Below are 17,303 nucleotides of genomic sequence, written 5' to 3'. Positions count from 1 at the left end.
CTGGGTAGAATTGGAAGAAGACTCTCTTGGCGGACGTTCCGGAGGAACTTGATGGAACTGAAGAGAGTATCCCTCCCGGACGATGGAAAGGACCCAGAGGTCGGTGGTAACAGTCGTCCATCGATGGTAAAAATGATGGAGACGACCTCTGATAGGGGGAAAAATGGGAAATGGCAGAATGACAGAGGTTATGCTCTTTTCCAGACAGTCAAAAAGGCTGAGGAGCCTTAGGAACAGTAGGTGGTTGAGGCTTCTGCTGCTTCTGTGGATGTGGCCTCTTGACAGGCTGTCGAATGGCAGGAGACTGTTTAGGTGGAAAACGCCATTGGTAAATCAGAGGCGGGCGTGTAGGTCGAGGAGGGGCCGGATTCAGCTTTGGACAAAGAATGGAAGCAAAGGACTTCTCGTGGTCTGAAAGCTTCTTGGTGGCTGCCTCAATGGACTCATCAAAGAGGTCATTGCCAACGCAAGGGACATTAGCCAGCCAGTCCTGCAGATTAGGATCCATATCGATGGTACGGAGCCACGCCAGATGCCGCATGGCCACCGAGCAAGCAGTAGCTCGAGCAGACAGCTCAAAAGCATTATAGGAGGACTGAAGAAGCTGCAGCCAGAGTTGGGACAAGCATGCAAGGACTTCTTGATATTCAAATTGTGCTCGAGAATCCAGATAAGGCATGAACTTTTGAAGGATGGATAGAAAGAATTCAAAGTAGGTGATGAAATGAAAATTGTAGTTGAGGACCCTGGAGGTCATCATAGAGTCTTGGTAAATGCGACGACCAAACCTGTTCATTGTTTTTCCTTCCCTTCCCGGAGGAACAGTGGCATACACCTGAGAAGGGTGAGAACACTTCAAAGAAGATTCAACCAAAAGGGATTGGTGAGACAGCTGAGCGTGGTCAAATCCCTTATGATGTACATTCCTGTATCTGGAATCCAATTTGCCTGGAACAGCTGGAATGGAATAGGGAGTTTCCAGACAGCGGACAAAGGTTTGATCCAGAAGCTTGTGAAGAGGAAGCTTGAGGGCTTCAGCAGGAGGTTGAGGGAGATAGAAACTTAGAAATAGATGGCAGATAAGGGCCACGGCCCATCTAGTCTGCCCACCGCAATGACCCTCCCCCACCTAACTCAGTGAATAGATCCCACGTGTCTATCCCATTTGGCCTTAAAATCAGGCACGCTGCTGGCCTCAGTGACCTGAAGTGGAAGACTATTCCAGCGGTCAACCACTCTTTCTTTTTTTAAATCGTATTTTTATTAACAGGGAAAATACACCGCCCAACAGGGCATAACAACAAACATCCACCACTGTCTCTTTTGCTTTTATGTAAACCACTCTTTCTGTGAAAAAGAATTTCCTGGTGTCACCGTGCAGTTTCCCTCCCCTGATTTTCCACAGGAGCCCCCTGGTTGCCGTGGGACCCTTGACAAGGAAGATATCTTCTTCCACTTCGATGCGGCTCGTGAGATACTTGAACGTCTCGATCATGTCTCCCCTCTCTCTGCGTTCCTCGAGTGAGTAGAGCTGTAATTTATCCAGTACGGGAGATCCTTGAGACCCGCGATCATCTGGGTGGCCATTCTCTGGACCGACTCTAGTCTCAGCACATCCTTTCGGTAATGCGGCCTCCAGAATTGCACACAGTACTCCAGGTGTGGTCTCACCATGGATCTATACAATGGCATAATGACTTCAGGCTTACGAAACTCCTGCGTACGCAACCTATGATTTGCCTTGCTTTGGAGGAAGCTTGCTCCACTTGATTGGCAGCCTTCATGTCCTCACTGACGATCACCCCTAGGTCATGTTCTGCTTCAGTTCTTGTTAGGATCTCACCATTTAGGGTGTAAGTCTTGCATGGATTTTGGCTGCCCAGGTGCATGACTTTGCATTTTTTGGCATTGAAGCTGAGTTGCCAGGACCTAGACCAACGCTCCAGTAGTAGTAGGTCGTGCATCATGTTGTCGGGCATTGAATTTTTGTCTGTTGTACTCTTGGCCACTACATTGCTTAGTTTGGCGTCATCGGCGAATAATGTTATTTTACCTCGGAGCCCTTCTGCCAAGTCCCTTATGTAGATGTTGAACAGGATCGGGCCCAGGATGCATGGTCTCGAGATACTCCTTGGAAAACTTGGAGCCAGTGTCAAGTTGAATATCCAAATCAGCTGCCAAAGATGAAAAAGACAGCTGATCTGCCAAAGCCTGGCCCCGAGAAGGACTCGAGGACGTCAAGGCAGCAGGCTCCAATGAAGAAGGTGATCTGGATGGAGAAAGAGAACCCACCGGGTCTTCGAGATCCGGAAGCGGGAGGTTCGAAGCAGTTGGTGGAGAATATTGAAGAAAAGGCTGCTTCCGATGAGGCGAGGCATGCCTGGATGAATGCTTCGAAGAATGCCTCGAACGATGATGCAAGCTGTGCCTGGAAGCAGGCCTCGACAATCGAGGAGAGCGTGTCCCCGCCGAAGCTCCCAGAGAATGGATAGGGTTGGAGGCTGTGAAACAAAGCAGAGGCTGTTGAGTGGAAGATCCCCGAGGCACTCGCAAAGACTTTGCTCCTTGCATCGAGTGCACGGATTCTAATGGAGGCATGGGCAAAGACTCTGCTCCTTGCGATGCATGCCGAGTTGCCAGATCAGACACTCGCAGAGACTCTGCTCCCTGTAGAGAGTGTGCTGACGACTGAGGCACAGGAGGTGGCTCGACCTCGCGAGAGACCTCCGCATGCCCAGGCTGGATTTGTGAGAGAAGCTTCGGCCCCATGGTAGTAAAGAGCTGAATGAATTGCTTCTCCAATAAGGTCTGGAACGAAGCCGGCAAGGATGGATCCGCGTCTCCAACGGGACCACCTGCACGGGCTTCGTGCTCCCTCGAGGCAGTGTGAGAGTGCTTGGACTTAGAAGCCTTGGGCACTTTAAGCACCACCGGGGGAATAGGCTGCTGTGCTACCTGACCTGAAGAGACAGAGGAAGGCACCGCAGCAGGCGTTGAAGACATAGCCGGTATAAACGAGGCAGGTTTGATGAGGCTCGGAGCAGAAGGTGTGGAAGATTGGGGCGCATCGGATGATGTCGAAGGCGAAGCACCCCTCGAGGACGAAAGCTCCAGCGAAGACTTCATACTGAAGAGCTGCTCCCATAAGATGCAACGACGCTTGAAAGCACGAGGCTTAAGTGTTGAGCAAGACTGGCACGATTTTGGGAGATGTTGAGGCCCGAGACACCGAAGACAGCGTCGATGAGGGTCCGTTAGGGAAATCGCGCGCTGGCACTTGGAACACTTTTTAAAACCGGGACATAGGCCGAAAAAGCTCCGCCGCAAGATCGAAGCCATACAGCACAGTATTTGTTCTTCTCCTAGGTTTTAGTTATTAAAGGACCAAGAGCATCTCCACTCTCTGGGACAACCAAGAGGAACAAGTTTCTTTAATGTTATCACCTCTTATTTTTGATTTTCCATAAACTATTTATAATCTACAGGGAACCCTGTAAGAGAGATCCCTGCCAGGCCTCTAAAGAGCCCACATGGATCCCAATAGGGAAGGTTGAGAGAGAGAGGAAGGAACAGTTCACCAGTTGCTGTAAGTAGAAGCTCCTTAGGACTCTAAACTCCTTGTTCCACTTCAGAGACAAGCAAGGGCCTGGAGTGCAGGAGCCTATTTATTATCTCTTCATTGCTCCATCAACCCAAAGATCTTCTCTGCTGGAAACAGAGTAATACTGAACAGTTTACTTGCTGAACCAGCATATACATGAAGGCAAGCAGTCTGGCACTACACCCACAAGATGAATGGTATAACTCATCATCTACAATGGTTTGGAAAGGACGAGGAAGAGGCAGCCATGAGGAACTGATAACAAGCTTCAGAATCTAGAACTGAGAAGAAGGGAATGAGGAGCAGAGTAGACAATGTTGAGAAGAAGTAGTAAGGAGGAAGTAGTAGTTAATCCAAAGTCTATAACTATATGTAACATAGTAAATGATAGTAAAAAAATGTTTGAAATAGTATTCCATATATCACAGCTCCTACAGAAGAATCCTCAAGACACTGATTTTAGTTACTAGAAAACATTTTAAAATGCACCATTAAGTCTTAAAGACTGCATGCCAAAAACAAATGAAGCAGCTTGTTTCCATAGCTGGTCACTGTGTATTTCCTCTCACAGACTGTGGGCGGCATAGCCTCTTCATCAGAAGACAGCACACATTTTCTATAAAGTACCTGCAGGTGAGTTTCTGGTCCATACATGTCCCATATTTTTCTTCTTCTAACATCAATACCTCTCCCAGGATGCTAAAACAAGGGGGGGAAAAAGTAAGAATATTTTACAAATCTGTATAATATTCCTATGATTCTCATATCATGTACTTCTGTGTATGTATGTGTGTATGTATATATAGTCACACTAAAAAGTTATAAAGAGGATTAAACTATATAATCTTACTAGCAAAGCCTAAAAAATATATAGAGAATAAGCAGAAAACAGGCTAAGCACATTAGCAATTATATCAATAGAGACCACAAGTTTCAAATAGTGAAGAAAGAAGGCCTCAGATATTTTGCTCCAACAAGTTCCAACTTCATGAGACTGAATATATTTTATATGTAGGAGCTTCTCCAGTCATTGGTCAGAAAAACTCCACTTTATCACTCTATTGCAGTCTTAAAAAAAAATTGCAAAAATGTGTCTTTAAGCAGTTTCCATAGACACAATCCCATATCATTCACAAGTCACAACCATAACAGTTGAAAAAAAATCAAAGTCCAGCTGTATTCTTTATCTTGCGTTTAGTTAGTTTTCTAGCCCATCCTCCCAGGGTTGCTCATAACAGTTGTAGGGGTGGGCAACTCTGGTCCTCGAGGGCCGGAATCCAGTCAGGTTTTAAGGATTTCCCCAATGAATATGCATTGAAAGCAGTGCATGCAAATAGATCTCATGCATATTCATTGGGGAAATCCTGAAAACCCAACTGGATTCCGGCCCTCGAGGACTGGAGTTGCCCACCCTTGCAAAGAATATATCCATAAAGAAATTGAAAAACATATAACAAATTATATTAAAAATTCTAACGAATTTCCAACCAAAGTGTAATACTAAAAACATTTTATAAACTGCACACCTAAGAGAACAGTTAGCCCAGAAACAAATGTTTGCACAGCTTCGTGAAGAGACAACAAATTGCCAAGTGATCTAATACATGAAGGAATACGATTTCACAATTTTGCCAAAAAGTGAATAAGCCTCTGCTTCAAAACCTTAACAGGCTCATCCCCAATCTACCTATCGCACCATTTTGAATTTTCAGGCCCCACCCGCACACGTAATGCCTACCTATTTGCCTTCCCGTCCTTAAAGGGCTGTATCTACAAGAGATTCCTTGATAGATCTCTGTCATTCCAAGCAGGCAAATGGAATAAATGTCTAACCACCCTCATTTTAAATGCACCCTCCTACCAAACCTTCAGGAAATCAATTAAAACCTATCTCTTTGATAAATTTATCTGACTCCCTCCTTGCCTTGTATCCCTGCCTTGTATCTCTGATATGCCTCCGGATATGCCTGACTTCTCTCGACTTGCTAAGCTAATCTGAATGCCTTGTACAATGTCTGTGTACAGTCTCTTCCTCTGTAAATCGCTCTGAACTGTTGTGGTACTGCGGTATACAAAAATAAAGTTATTATTATTATTATTATTACAAGCACATTCATGTTGAAATATTTTCACAGAAGGAATGCAAAAATGTTTCTGTTGTTGAGAACGTAATAACCATTTAGGGTGATAAACTTCTCCAGCATATCATTAGGAATCCTGTCTTGAAAAATCTTAAAAGCCATCACTAAAACCTTAAAAATGCCTCTTTTCTTAATCAGAAGCAAGTTAACATCTGCTAAAAACAGAAGAAATAGGGTCAAAAGGACCAAGATTTTTAGGAAGTCTCACTGCAGCATTCTTTTCCCTCTGCAAATGACAGATCTTTATCTGGTATCCCAACAAGCAAGATATTGCAATAATCCATGTGTGACAGTACAAAAGCATACAATTGGACAAAGTCAGCTTCAGAAAAATAGAAAGTGTTTGTAATTGGCGTAAGTAGAAAACATAGAAATATGATGGCAGATAAAGGCCAAATGGCCCATCCGTCTGCCCATCTACAGCATCCATTATCTCCTCCTCTCACTAAGAGATCCCATGTGCCAGTCCCATGCTTTCTTGAATTCAGACACAGTCTTTTGTCTCCAGCACCTCTACCAGGAATCTATTCCACGCATCTACCACCCTTTCTGTAAAAAAGTATTTTCTTAGATTACTCCTGCGTTTATAACCTTTTAACTTCATTATATGCCCTCTCATTCCGGAGCTTCCTTTCAAATGCACATTTATGCCATGTAGGTATTTAAACATCTCTATCATAGTAGATGATGGCAGATAAAGACCCAAATGGTCCATCCAGTCTGCCCAACCTGATTCAATTTAAATTTTTAATTTTTTTTTTGTTCTTAGCTATTTCTGGGCAAGAATCCAAAGCTCTACCCAGTACTGTGCTTGGGTTCCAAGTGCTGAAGTCTCCGTCAAAGCTTACTCCAGCCCATCTATACCCTCCCAGACATTGAAGCCCTCCCCTGTCCATCCTTAACCAAAGGCCATATACATATCATATCTCCCTTCTCCTGCCTTTCCTCCAAAGTATACATATTGAGATCTTTTAAGTCTGTCCCCATACACCTTATGACAAAGACCACTGACCATTTTAGTAGCCTTCCTCTGGACCGATTCCATCCTGTTTATATCTTTTTGAAGGTGCGGTCTCCGTAATTGTATACAATATTCTAAATGAGATCTCATCAGAGTCTTATACAGGGCATCAATAACTCCTTTGTCCTACTGGCCATACCTCTTCCTATGCACCCTAGCAACCTTCTAGTTTTCATTCACCTTTTCAACCTTTTTGGCCACCTTAAGATCATCACATACTATCATTCTCAAGTCCCACTCCTCTTTCATGCACAAAAGTTCTTCACCTCTTAAACTGTACTATTTCCTTGGGTTTTTGCAGCCCAAATGCATGACCTTACATTTCTTAGTATTAAATCAGTTTCCAGAAACTATTTTGGCAATAAAATGTAATGAATGAATAATAAAAGCAGTTAAAACTTCAGCTTGGGAACCAATAGAAGATACCTACCTTAGGCTTGAGAACCTAGGTTAAGCTTCCCAATCATTGGTTTGGGAATCAGACAAACACCCACTGAAGGCTTTGGAACTTCAGTGAAGAAACCAAAACTACAGGCTTGGGAACCTGTACTAAAAAACCCACCCGTGGCTGGTATTGCACAGCTATCAGGTGTAACTTCTACAGCAATGAGGTTGCTGGTTCAAATTTCTTGAACTTGTAGTAGCAATGCCACCATGTACCAATGCAACAAAATATTGTCCTCATAAAAAATGCAAAACAGTTTATAACTTGAAAGAGCTGACCATATTTTAATGTTAATGTATGCCATTACTATGGAAACTTCAATAACCTTTGACCCTTATTTTCAGGCAGTTTGCTTGTGTTGAAAAACAAAACCAACTTTTTCAGGGGGTCTGAAACATGCCCTAATAGAGTTAGTTTGAAAATGTTTCCAGAATATTCTTTTTTGTAAAAGATGGTAAAAAATATTTAAATTTTGACATTTTTTTAAAAAACACACTTTAAATTGAAATGATAAAATAATGAGATTATTTTATAAGTTGAAAATGTATATTTGAGAACAAAGTCATGTCACAAAATAACAGACAAACTTTTACAGGGATAGATAGCTTCATTATCACAGAAGCATGGTCCATTTTTTCAGCCCACACAAATGAGCTTTCAAATCTTCTTTGAAAGATTTCAGATCTTTACATAATCTAAGATAGCCAGGCAAGCAGTTCTATAAATGTGGATCTGCTACTGAAATTGCAGTCGCTTGCATTCTCTAATAGTGTGTCACGTACAGACTCAATTGATAATCTCTTTGCTGACTGCGACCTCATAGGGCATGATGGCAAGTACTTCTTTAAAACCTGTGTCAAATACTGTGCAACTCCATAAATTACCTGATGGACAACTGTCAAAACTTTACCCAAAAAGTAATCGGTAACCAATGTAATCTCTTTAACACTGGGGAAAAATTCACATACCGTGACACCCCTGTAATCATTCTTGCTTCTGTGTTTTGTACTACCTGCAAGGCCTTAATCTTAGATTTTGCGATGCCTAGAAATAATGCATTACAAAAATCTAGTTTTGTTATTACCAGTGGGATTAATTTCAAACAAGCACTTCTATGATTAGCACTTTTTCTATAAGATCCAAGACCCACTCAGATTACCATATATCTCTCGACCCTTAACAACTGAATTTTCAGAGAATTCACCAGAATGACACAATAAAAACCATATTTTTTTGGTATATAAATGGTTCCTGCAGCAGAGAAAGGTACTGGTATTGCAACATTAGTGTTTTCATACTATATCTGTTAACTGATGTGTATAAAGAGTGTGAACCCCTTTTTTTCATATTATCTCTAAAACATAATAAATACCATAAATTAATCCAATTTCAAACCTAAAACCTGCAAATAAGGACTGCCAAGGGCTCTCCAAGGGGCTTCCTAAGGGGCACTCATCTTCTGCTCACACCTTACGCAAGTCGCCAATCACGAGCTGCCACTGGCTTCTAACCAACCAGAAATAGTGGTAAGGCTGATGACACAGATGGGCATCGATCACAACACCTGAAACTCCTCCCCTTCTCAGTGATAGGCAACATTCCACAGCAGCTGTGGTAATAGGAGAAATCAGGGAGATGAAACTGACCTTTAGATGAAAAAATCAGGGCCTCAATTAAAAAATAAATACTCTCACCAGCCACCAATGTCTAACCAATCAAAAAAAAAAAAAAAATAATAATAAAATAATACACACAGTATATACACACTAATATCGGAAGCAATTATTTTGCATAAACAATTAACAAGATAAGAAAACAGCTTGTTTCATTTTAAAAGCAACAGCTGGTATGTCAGGCAAGAAAAATGTAGCTGAACAATAAAATAGCATGTTTTAACTACAGACTTTTCAAATGGAAGCTGCAGAGTTAAGCGACTTTGGACCTTTCAACTGCGTTTTAGGGCTCCTTTTACTAAGGTGCGCTAGTGTTTTTAGCACACGCACAAGATTAGCACACGCTAGCCGAAAAATTACTGCCTGCTTAAAAGGAGGCTGTAGCAGCTAGCACGTGCGGCATTTTAGAGCACGCTAAAACCACTAGCGCAACTTTGTAAAAGGAGCCCTTAATGTGCGGAATATTGTACTTAAAATAGTGTAACATTTCCTCACATTTTTAAAACATATGATCAAGCAGAATGCAGTAGTAAAGTTCTTCAGAATTTCATGACACTTTCTCCAACAATGTCCCCCCCTTTGTTATAAATATCACATTTACATTTTTAGAAAGATCAAAATTTACCCCTTCAATTTTTCTAACAGTGGAACACGTTGGTCTATTAAGCAGACATGTAAACATAATCACCTTATATAAACTGTTGCATCTTCACAACCTTGTTTGCCTACCTTGCCTTATCAGGTAGCTGGCAGTGTACCATTATAATAGGGCAAAGTTCAGTTGTAAGGACATTTCATAAGAACCGAAGGGAATAGACTCAGTATATAAGGACAGTTTGTTCACCCTCTCCAAGATAGGGTGAACGAGAGGGCACTCTCTAAAACTGAAAGGGGATAGATTCCATACGAACGTAAGGAAGTTCTTCCGGAGTCTGTCATAGGGGAACACACCCTCCAGGGATTCAAGACAAAGTTAGACAAGTTCCTGCTTAACCGGAACGTACGCAGATAGGGCTAGTCTCAGTTAGGGCGCTGGTCTTTGACCAGAGGGCCGCCACAGGAGCGGACTGCTGGGCACGATGAACCACTGGTCTGACCCAGCAGCGGCAATTCTTATGTTCATTCCAGTAAGCTACTGTCTCTCATATACTGTATTGGCACACATCTACCTTAAAGAAAAAGCAAGATTGTATGTAGCCTTTCAATTTCCTTTTCTCTACTGAGAAGCTCAAGGGGTAGGTTAGCAGTATGACGAACCATGAAGCTTGGCATTAGCGAGTATAACTTACACAAGGAGGCAGGCAGACTAAAAACATGGAACAAAGCATGTCTTCTAGGAGTCAGCAATGTGGGTTGCTGTGGGTGCTTAAGTACCCCCAATATTGAGCAAACTCTTTGATTGAATCCATGGGTTTAGCGCCACTAACTATTTTGGAAAGTTGCCTCCTATGGTTCTAGTGACCTACAGCAGTGTTTCCAAAGTCAGTCTTGGAGTACCCTCTTGCCAGTTACGTTTTCAAGATATCCAAAATGAATAAGCATGAAGGAGTTTTGGTAAGAGAAGATGTGATCATGTCACTCCATTGCTGAGGGCGTTACACTGGCTTCCCGTGTATTGGAGGGTCCAGTTCAAATGTGCTAGTGTGGTATTTAAAAGTCTATATGGGATTTTTTCCCCCATTACTTACACTTTTCTGCAATTCGCAACACCCTCTTCTCTACTAGAGGAATACATAAATTTAAATTAGCATTTCCGTCTATTAAGGGTATTCGAACTCTCTGCCATATGCCTTGGTAAAATTCTGGAATGACCTTCCTCCAGAAATTAGATCCCTTTCCTCTTTGACTTGTTTCAGAAAAATTTTGAAGACGTATTTGTCCAACAAATTCTTATCTGATGAATAATGGATTGTAATAGTTGTACTCCTGTTTAATTATTGTTTTCTCCTACTCTTTTGGGCTAATTTTGTGAACCGGATCAAGCCCCCTTCAGGGAAAGACCTGGTATATAACACTAAGGATTGGGTTGGATTGCATATAATGGAGGCAGTGTATGTAAATCAATTTCATGCATATTCACTGCAGATATCCTGAAAACCTGACCAAGTTGGGAAACTGACCTATTGCAATGCACAGCATCCCTCAGTCTCTTTATGACCACTGCCCTACTGTATAGTTTATTGCTAAGTACAGAATTTTAAATATTAAAATGAAATTACCCCTTCATTACTTAAAATATGAACCAAAAGACCGTTGCCACATCCTAGGTCCACAAAAGACTGTTTTTTGGTCAACACTTTTTCGATTCTCTCATCTTCCCAAAGGATCTAAACAAGAGAACAAGAGAAATATAGGTTTCAGGCTTGGTATTTGATGTTCCACTTTTCCATTCACAGAACAAAGGTGGAATTGTCCCAAACAGAATGGTGCACAAAAAAGTGTCTTTCAACTCATCTGATAAATCCAAATGCCTTTATTCTTCCAAAATTCATAAAATGACTCTACGACTCGACAGGCGAACTCGTCAAAGGCTTTGTAAGAAACGGGAGGCAGGGTGAGGTGGCTGGTTGGTTGCGAGGCCCTTTCTTCAGTCTGTTTGGAAAACCCTATACTATCAGGACCCGTGCCTAGGAAGTGACATCAAAGAGAGCGCAGAATCTGATGCTTGCAGCAAGTTCATGGCTGCATGCGCTGAAGTTAAAAAGACTCCTGAGGCAGGCCATTTGGGCCGAAACATGCGAATGTCGAGTCGTAGAGTCATTTTATGAATTTTGGAAGAATAAAGGCATTTGGATTTATCAGATGAGTTGAAAGACACTTTTTTGTACACCATTCTGTTTGGGACTTTGTTCTGTGCTTTTTTGCTTCCCCTGTTTTATCCTTCCACTTTTCCATTCAACAGCATAAAGTAACACATATTAAATCTGAATACAGTATAATCTTGTTATAATGGACTCGCTTATAACGGAATTTCGTCTATAGCGGACGAGGTCTGCTGGTCCCGGCTGTGCGCCTTTATGAACATGCAGAAAAGCACCGCATATAGTGGACTCGCATATAACGGAATTTCACATATAACAGACAAACAATTTGGTCCCCAAAGCAGCTTTTAGCTGTAGTTTTGTTTGGCTATAACGTACATGCAGGCTCCGGCTACAAGCCGCTTCGATGATGCGATGTGGGCCGGCCTACCAAAGGCCCCGAGGCTGCCTCATTAAACTGCGGCTAAAATACTACTTAGGGGCAGCTGTGTGCTGAAGTTAAAAGCACACAGAGCTGCTGCTAGCCTACATAGAGGAAACATTTGCTGGAGAGGGAAGGAGAAGGGGTACGGAAGAGAGTTACTGTTGGATAAGGGGAGGAAGAAAGGGAGAAGGTACTGCTGGACAGGGGAGGAGGAACATTGGAAGGAAACAGCTGGCAGGGAGATTAGAGGAGGGGAAAGAGTGAGGATGGAATGGAGAGATCAAATGAGGGAAAGGGGAGAGACAGAGGAATGACAAAGTAGAGAGAGATTGATGCTGGGAAGGGGGGGCTCAGATGAGAAATAAGGAGAGGGACAAAGATGCTAGATCTGGTGTAGGAGAGAGGCATAGAAAGAACGCAGATACCATATGAAAGGGAGAGAGGGCAGACAATGGATTGAAGGGGCAGATGCTGGATTGAAGAGAGTGAAAAGACGATGAAAGCAGAAACCAGAGACGACAAAAGGTAGAAAAAAATAATTTTATTTCTATCTTGTGATTAGAAGATATCAGATTTAAAATATGTATCCTGCTAGAGCTGATGTTAGACATAACTGGGGAGTACAAAGCCCAGGCAGTGCGTCTTTAGCTTCCAGCTGGCTTAGGGCTCTCTCTGACCAGGAGACAGTTGCCCTAGTTGCACTCCCACTAACCCCATTCCTGCCATATGTGACTGCGGTATTCTGTTAGCATGATATTTGTGTAGCATTCTGTAATAATTTGGCTTATTCAGTTTTCTTGATAGTAGAGGGGATATATGTGAAGGGGAGGGGAGACGGGGGTTTTGTTGATCCTTGCCCTGTATTATTTATATTTATAAAATGACAATTGTACAGAATATTGTTTCTTTTTATACTTTAATAAAATATGTTCAATATAAAATCATAACTATTTGAGGCTTGTGCGGATGGGATCAGATGGTTAACGGGACCGAGCTCGCTGGGACGGGGCGGCAATGAGGTTTTCAAAAATTTCAGTCTTATTAGTTTGCCGGTCCACAAAATAATTATTTTATTTCCGCCGGTCCATAGGTGTAAAAAGGTTGAAGAACACTGCTTTAGAACATCTTTTAGTGTTCTGGTTTTGCAATCATTTCATGCCATATCAATGTTTTGTCGAGTTTTGTTATTAATGTTGCTGATATGCTTGTGCAGTGACTGTTGTTCATTGATTGTACGTTGTTTCAAGCTGATCTAAATAAAGTTTTAAAAAAATGTGACTCTGGCTATAACGGACTGTTTTGCTAGGTCCCTTGAAGTCCGTTATAATGAGATTATACTGTATATAAATATTACAATGCAACATACAATAAACCGTAATCATTACTTAAAATGATGATATCAAACAGGAAAAACAATTAGTTCTTAAATCAACTAATTCCTACCAAATAGAAAATCTGCTATAGTCAAACATCAGGTCTTAATTCTTTTTATGAAAGAAAAATAGCAAATGTGTTTTAGTACGAGCCTCAATTGACAGAGCACTCTACAATTTTGGTGCAAAACCATTAAAACACAATGGCTCGGATTCTGTATAGGATACCCAGGACGGGCATCCTATACAGAATCGGGCCTACGCCCACCCAAAATAAACCTGATTCTGTAACCGATGTCCATGTTACAGACGCCGGTTACAGAACCGGATTACTGTAGACGCAGCCGCTATACTTATCACGGCAAGGGATCTCCCTGCCACGATAAGTATAGTGGCCGCGGCTGCCAGTCCCCTCCCTCCTCCGAACGATCGCAACAGGCGGGAGCCCAATCCCACCTGCCCAAGACCGCCACCCCCAAGCAGATCACGGCAGGAGAGAGCCCAACTACTCCTGCCCAAAGACCATCCACCCCCCCCCGGTAGATTGCAGCAGGAGGGAGCCCAACCCCTCCTGCCCAAAGACCGCCCATCCCCCCAACGTAGATCATGGCAGGAGGGAGCCCAAGCCCTCCTGCCCGAACACCGACCCTTCTCCCCCACCCCTAAGATTGCCGGCAGAAGGGTGCCAAATCCCTCCTGCAGGTCCCCCCCAATGAAACCCCCACCCCTCCCTGAAGATCGCCGGCAGGAAGGTGCCCAATCCCTCCTGCCAGACCCCCCCCCAATGAACCCGCCCTCCCGGACCCCCCCCAACAACACCCCCCCCCGGCTCACTTTGAACACTGGCCAGACGGACGGGTCTTCCCACCGTTCAGCCGGCAGGCCCACCTCCGTCGAAATGAGGTGGGCCCACCCCTCTCTGGCCCATCCCACAGGATCCTAAGACCTGATTGGCCCAGGCACCTAAGGCCCTTCCTATGGCGAAAGATCTTTGGGGTGGGGGGTAGGCGAGCTTAGGCGGTTTTGCGGGCCTCCCTAGGCTCCCGGAGGCACCTTTAATATAGGCAGCCTGCCTGGGGAGCATTTTTTTTTAAAAACGTGCGTCTCAATTGGCTGGTTAGATTTGCACCCAGCTCCTGCCCCTCCCTCCCCTGTGAGGTTCTGCACCCAGCCCCCTCCCTGCCAGGCACTGCAAACAGCCCCCTTCCCTCCCTCCCTCCAAGGCTCTCCACCCTGTCTCTCCTCCCTATTGTACCTCCTCTGCCATGGAATCCCTGGTGGTCCAAAGGTGTAGTAGACAAGAGCGAGCTTTCCATGCTCCTGCCCCGCTGCTAACTGGTTGGTTGCTGCCATGAATTCCGGCTTCAGCCACTGTGCGGTACTGAGTGGGAGCGCACTTTGGTGCTGCTGGTCTGCGCTAAGCGGCTTCATGAATGGCTCCTGCAAATTCTCTAACTGTTGAAACCAGAGCATTCTGCGAGCAAAAATCAAATATGCTGACACCTTACACAGGATCCACATAAGGGAATCAGCAACATAATCCAATCCAGCCTGACAAACAAGCGAGTGTGACAAAGGACGCCGCTGAGGCAGCTTTGACTCTCAAAGCCACTGCCTCAAAGAGTCTCCTAAGAACCACATCCACACGGCGGTCTTGTATTTCCTTAAGCACCACACCACTCTCACTGGGAAGGGAGGTGCGCTTAGTCACCTGGGCAACCAAAGAGTCCACTTTAGGCTGACCAAGAAGCTGCTAGCATCCTGCTGCACAGGGTACAAACGGGACATTGCCCTCGCCACCTTGAGACATTGCTCCAAAATCAGAATGCTCATATCAAGATGCCATTGAAAAGCAGAAGATTGAGCTTGTACTCCACAAAGGAGAGAGGAGGCAGAAGGAGCTGGCAGAGTGACTAAATGGAACTCCTGCAAAGTCTCCAAAATGAGATCCGGCAAAGCAGCAGACTTAAATAAATGCAGAACCATGTATCATCCCCAGGTTTAAAAGCCAGAGAATGATCCGAAGATCTGGCATACTGTCTCGAGTCCCCATCAAGGGAAAATCGTCCCTGGAAAACAAGGTGTTTGAAAGCTGATCATCATCACAAGCATCACCCAAATCAAGGTCAGCTAACTCAGGAACAGTGGCTGACTGAGAAGAGGACATACCTAAAGAGTCAAAACCACCGAGAGACAAGTCCAAGGTGGAGCGGGACTGCGTAGGAGAAGCACAACTATCCTGAAAGGAATGCCACAAGGATTTCATAAATTTTGAGAAGGCCTCTGGACCCTGGGGGCCTCGTTACAACTATACACTACTTTCTCGATCATCATAAATCTGTAGCACTCTTTTCTCTAGACTTATCCGCAGCTTTCGATACTATAGATCATGAACTTCTTCTCAATCGTCTGCAATCATTAGGTATAGAAGGCCAAATCCTAAAATGGTTAACATCTTTTTTATCAGATCGTATCTCGAGAGTCAAATTCAATGAAACCTACTCTGCTAACTTCTCTTCATCATATGGTGTTCCACAAGGATCAATACTATCTCCTCTTCTATTTAACATTTTTCTATCCCCGCTTATCACTATCTCACAGTCACTAGGTTTTACAGCCTTTTCATACGCTGATGACATTCAACTCATGCACCCTCTCAACCCAGAAAACGCAGAAGAAATAAAAATTATCAATGACAAATTAGAACTAATAAAAAACTGGCTAAACAATAACAAACTTGTCCTAAATACTCAAAAAACAAAAACAATGCTTTTCACTTGGAAAGGAGATATAACTCCAAAAATACCATTCGTACTTGATAATACTCCTATAGAATCGGTCTCTAAGCTGAAAATCCTCGGTGTAATAATCGATGTAGATCTTTCATTTCATAGTCACATTAGCAAAATAGTTAAATCATGCTTTTACAGATTACGGCTCCTTCATTCAATTTCTACCTTTTTAGATTCCAAATCAATTAATATCTTAGTTCATTCTCTTATTATTTCTAAATTAGATTATTGTAATTCTCTTCTAATCAACATAACCCAGAAAGAAAAGAGACGACTCCAAATCATCCAAAACACATCAGTTAAATTAATTCACAAAGCAAAAAAATTCGACCATGTTACCCCTTTACTTATCAAATCACATTGGCTCCCCATATCTCATCAAATCACTTTCAAAATTTTATTTTTGGTATACAAAACATTGAGCTTTAATGAACCCCAATTTATATCAAAAATGATTGTCCCATATAACTCTGCTCGCTCTTTAAGATCTTCCTCATCACAATTGCTTTCAGTCCCCTCACTGAGAATCATAGGCACAAGACGTAATGATATGTTCTCCGTGAAAGCCCCTACACTGTGGAACTCTCTTCCAAATTTTATTAAAAACGAAACAGACCTCGTCTCTTTTAAGAAAATTTTAAAAACATATTTATTTCAAGATGCATTTGATTCATGAAACGTAACACTTTAGGTTCATGCATTCTTTTTATCTTATCTTACCCCATTATTACCCAATGTGCTTTCCTTTTGATGTTAAATTCTAACAAATAACAAAATTGTAACTTTCCCCCTCCTTCCCACTCTTTCCCGTCTGTCCAATTTGTCTGTCTCTTGTCTATCTTTCGTAAATTAAATGTATTACCACATTCTGATGGTTTTTAAATTGTACATCGCTTAGATATTGTTATAAGCGATTCATCAAATTAAACTTGAAACTTGAAACTAGATGACTTGACCTTACGTTTCTTGGGCTGTTGGGTGTCCATGTCCTTTCGCGCAGAACTTTCAGCCTTGTCAAGCCCTGAAAAAAGAAATGGCTGCCACATCGGGCTGCCCATTTGGTCACCTGCT

General features: G+C 42.9%; 1 protein-coding gene across 2 annotated transcripts in view; it reads right to left on the bottom strand.

Annotated features, from left to right (window-relative positions):
- TRMT44 (tRNA methyltransferase 44 homolog) overlaps positions 1-17,303 on the bottom strand; it is a 70,146-nt gene that overhangs the window by 38,246 nt on the left and 14,597 nt on the right. For both annotated transcript variants that reach the window (XM_033950162.1, XM_033950152.1), the window contains 2 exons: positions 11,101-11,208; positions 4,229-4,300 (listed from right to left, as the gene is read on the bottom strand). In XM_033950162.1, coding sequence (XP_033806053.1) covers positions 4,229-4,300; positions 11,101-11,208 — 180 coding nt within the window. The remainder of the gene's footprint in view (positions 1-4,228; positions 4,301-11,100; positions 11,209-17,303) is intronic.

The sequence above is a fragment of the Geotrypetes seraphini genome, chromosome 1 (genome assembly GCF_902459505.1).
Source record: "Geotrypetes seraphini chromosome 1, aGeoSer1.1, whole genome shotgun sequence".
NCBI classification, from domain to species: domain Eukaryota; kingdom Metazoa; phylum Chordata; class Amphibia; order Gymnophiona; family Dermophiidae; genus Geotrypetes; species Geotrypetes seraphini.
The sequence above is the reverse complement of the archived record's forward strand: the minus strand, read 5'-3'. Positions and strand labels throughout refer to the sequence as shown.